This window comes from Salmo salar, chromosome 14 (genome assembly GCF_965601325.2).
Source record: "Salmo salar chromosome 14, fSalSal1, whole genome shotgun sequence".
Taxonomy (NCBI): Eukaryota; Metazoa; Chordata; class Actinopteri; order Salmoniformes; family Salmonidae; genus Salmo; species Salmo salar.
Genome location: NC_138304.1, coordinates 27,181,166 through 27,185,247, shown reverse-complemented (window position 1 = coordinate 27,185,247; position 4,082 = coordinate 27,181,166). Strand labels below are relative to the sequence as shown.

The 4,082-nt window shown below is 41.7% G+C and overlaps 1 protein-coding gene across 1 annotated transcript; it reads right to left on the bottom strand.

Moving 5' to 3' along the window:
• Positions 1 to 1,667: 1,667 nt before the first annotated feature.
• Positions 1,668 to 3,804, bottom strand: cdh10a (cadherin 10, type 2a (T2-cadherin)). The gene is made up of 2 exons (XM_082960862.1): positions 3,173 to 3,804; positions 1,668 to 2,289 (listed from the first exon to the last, which is right to left on the bottom strand). Exons 1-2 carry the CDS (start codon positions 3,360 to 3,362, stop codon positions 1,763 to 1,765), a joined length of 717 nt encoding a protein of 238 aa, XP_082816988.1. The 5' UTR covers positions 3,363 to 3,804; the 3' UTR covers positions 1,668 to 1,762.
• Positions 3,805 to 4,082: the final 278 nt, after the last annotated feature.

Here is a 4,082-nt window from a genome sequence, read left to right as displayed (position 1 = left end):
ATATGTATTGATGTGTATAATGTTGTGTATAATGGTGCGCATAATGTATGTTGATGTATATTGACGTGTATAATGATGTGTGCATAATGTATGTTGATGTATATTGATGTGTATAATGATGTGTATAATGGTGTGCATAATGTATATTGATATGTATTGATGTGATGCAGGGCTCATTTGTGACAGAAACCTTGGTCTCAGCAGATTCCCTGTCAAAATAATGGTTAAATAAAGAAGAAGGGAATTCCTCAGAATATGCCATTTCAACTGCATAAATAAAACAGGGTAAATCTAGAGCTCTGCTTGTGGTATAGTATTGGGGGAAAAGGGAATTAAAAAAAATATCCACAATTAATGTCTTTGCACTGAATTAGATTGGCCAATTTAGGCCCCAGCATGTGAGCAAGGAACATGATACTATGCAGTGGGATACCAGTAGCTTAGCAGCCTGATGATTATGATGTCTTCATCCATGTTCTCACTTCGAGAGGTGCTTCTGGCCTGGGGGCTGTGGGTTACTGCTGTAGATGTGAATAACATAATATTGATTTAGCATGATGACATGTTTATTAGGGTCAACATGCAACGTTGTCCTCTGGGAGTAGAATAACGCTGTGTGTTGATATTAGATGTTTGATGAGCCACACACTGAAAAATTATTTGTTGCTTTTACCTGCACAATAAAAATGAAATTATATATTTCTTCGTCACCTTCAAGGTGCGACTTTAGGTTCATAATCTATTTTCTTCCTTCGACAAATGACACACATGCTAATGCACGTGAGAAGTATAAATAACTGTTTATCACTTGCCTACTCAAGGAGTGTGTTAATGTATCATCACAACATACAGTATATGAAACAATCTCAAAAGGATACACTGTTCTATGTTAATGTATGCTTTCAAGTAGATCAACATATATTGAAAAGATTATGTGGATAAACATAGATGAACAAATCAAATAATGCATTGAAACGGTCTGATCCTACCCTGCTTACTTTTCTGTAAAGTCAAAGTACGAAATGTAAACATCTAAGTGTTTAAACCATTTTGAGTGGTTGGTGAACTAGAAAGCTTATAATTTTCAAGATAATCGTCTTATCCTTACAGTCTTTAGCATAATTAATGCGAGAATCGCATTACAATAAAATATGCCACTGCAGTTGACATTTAAAAATCACTTGACATTTAATTTGACAAGAATGAAAGGGGGTGAAAGCTTGTAGCTCCTTGCAGATGAACAAGACAAACAAGAGCATTGGTTGGATCTTGATTTCGACAGAAACAATTTGCCTATGGTGATTAGCACCACCTTCAATTCTAGCTAGCTCATCAGAATCCATGGATAAGGGTTTAAGTAAAGATTATTGTACAATACTGTAGTTCACAGCTGCATGCTTTTGAAGGGCCATAATGATTATGGTCTAAAGCCCCAGTTTAGCTCAAGTGGGTGAGAGTATCTGGCCTATGTGAGCATGGATGAGGTGTCTCTTTTCAATAGAGTATTACATTCTTACAATAAAGACATTTTGTAGATTCTGTAGTTAGATAAAAACAGAGCAGTTCCCGAGGCACTTTGATAGCTTGTCAAGTTTATTTGAACCAAAAAACAAACAACAATAACAACCACCACAAAACTATGATAAAAACTTAAGTGAACAGCTTGTATTTTATTCCCATTGTCTATAAAAGTACTATAAAAGTAAAACAACTTTTGCAAATCAAATAGTCTTTTCTGTCATTCCTGGCTTTACAAGTACTCTCAGCTCTCCTCCACTTCCGCAGTGGGAGGATCTGCTTTGTCTTTGTCTAATATCCCCGCCAGAGTTTTGAAGGACGGCCCCCACTCGCCGAGGTATCTGAAGTCCTCACGGCCATCCACCGTCCACGACTCGATGGAGCTCAGTGACTCTGCCACTGACCCATCCCCCTCGTAGGCGTATGTAGCCAGCGAGTCATACGGGGGAGCAGAGAAACCCAGGTGGTTCTCCTGGAGACGCTGGTGAATATAGTCCCTGATGATGTCAGTGCTGCCCTCTGTGGTAGGGGTTGACCCATTGATCTCAGTTTGAGTGGTGACATCTGACCATGACCCTGTGCCCCGGCGGAGCATGTTCTCCTTGATGGCCTTGGTGTTCCTCAGCGTGCCCATGTCGAAGGCGTGGGTGTCCTCCTCACCGCCCCCCTCGACGTCATAGTGGATCACGTTGTCCCGGATGTCCTCCTTGGACGACATCAATGTCTCCCTCTTCTTCTGCCGTCTCAGGCCTACGTAGAGCACCACGATCACTACAATACAAAAGAAACAAGCGCACCACGATCAATACAATACAAAATAAACAAGCGCACCACGATCAATACAATACAAAAGAAACAAGCGCACTGCACCCACCGTTTTATCGTCTCCATACATAGATGTACTGCAGTGAAAATATACAGTGACGTGCGTTTCAAGAGCTTTTCAGAGTACTGTAGGAGGCAATGGGAAGAGAGACAGTGGGATGTCATGTGTGAGGAGCCATTAGTTAATTTCCTCTTTTCTTCAGCCATTCTTTTTTTCAGCAGGAGAACTTAAAGGAATCACAGCCTGAGGCCAGCCGTGATCCATTTCTGACATGCCATCTGTCACTATTGTACTGAGGCAGCAGTCAGACAGGATGAAAGGCTGTTTCACAATGCTTTCATCTCTCCTTCTCCCTCCCTCTCTCTTTCTCCCTCCCAGTGGCAGACAGTAGAGAGTACAACACAGCAGCCTACTCCACACTACTGTAGTGCTCACTGTGTTATGTTATTCAATAGTAAGAGATTATACTTTAGTAGGAGAAAGTAGGGAGGAATTGCTGGACCAAGATAAGTGAGCTAAATCGACCTACAAGTATGATTATGGGATTGTTTCAAGGGCCATTTTTCAAATTGTAATGGTCAATTTAATGACATTACTGTACGTTAGGACTTCAGCTCCCCCTAGTGTAAAATTGTACACATTAACATTATGATAATGTACATTTACAGTCTATAGCAAGAAATTAACACTTGGGGGAAGCCGTTATTACCATTATTACCATTTATCATCATCAAGGTGGGTGTCAAATGGAAATAATATACTGTATACTGTACGTTCAGAAATACTGTGTGTCTACACTACAATCTCTGACTGGCAGACATGACTTACCCAGGAGTATGACCATACACAGTAAAATGGACATCACTGCCCCGGTGCTGAGACCCACTGGTAGGAAGACTGCTTCTGCCGTGCAGGACAGGAGGGAACCGTCGGTCTCACAGGCACACACGCGGACAGTGAGGGTGCCAGTGCTGCTCTGGGCTGGGTAGCCACTGTCCTCTACCACCACAGGCACCATGTAGTACTCTTGGACCCGCCTCTGGAACCCCACACGCTTGGTCACTATCCCCGCTGTGTTGTCTGGAAACCAAATGACACAACCATTAACCCTACATGTCTTAAATCAATAAATCAATCAATGAATCAATCAATCAATTAAGTCTGGAACCCTATACCTCTGGTCACTATCCCTGCAGTGTTGTCTAAAAACCAAATGAGGGATCATCAAAGAGTGTTCACCCGTGACGCAACAGAGAGTACTTACATGTATTTACTTACATAGTCACATTTACATTTAAGTCATTTAGCAGATGCTCTTATACAAAGCGATTTACACTTGCATTCATCTTAAGATAGCTTTTTTATTTTTTATTTTTCCTTTATTTAACTAGGCAAGTCAGTTAAGAACAAATTCTTATTTACAATGACGGCCTACCAAACCCTAACCCGGACAATGCTGGGCCAATTGTGCACCGCCCTATGGCACTCCCAATCACGGCCGGTTGTGATACAGCCTGGAAACAAACCAGGGTCTGTAGTGACGTCTCCAACACTGAGTTGCAGTGCCTTAGACTGCTGCGCCACTCGGGGGCCCCCCGAGCTAGGTGAGACAACCACATATCACAGTTGTAATAAGTACATTTTTCAGAAAAGTCAGTGCTAGTAGGAAAAGACAAGTGCACATGTTTTGTTTTCAGAAGATGGGCAGGGACTCTTCTGTTATAGCATCAGATGGAAG

Coding starts and splice junctions, on each gene's coding strand:
- cdh10a (XM_082960862.1), bottom strand. CDS start 3,362: ATGGTGCCTGTGGTGGTAGAGGACAGTGGCTACCCAGCCCAGAGCAGC. Junction 2,290..3,172: donor GTGTATGGTCATACTCCTGG/GTAAGTCATGTC, acceptor TTTGTATTGTAG/TGATCGTGGTGCTCTACGTA.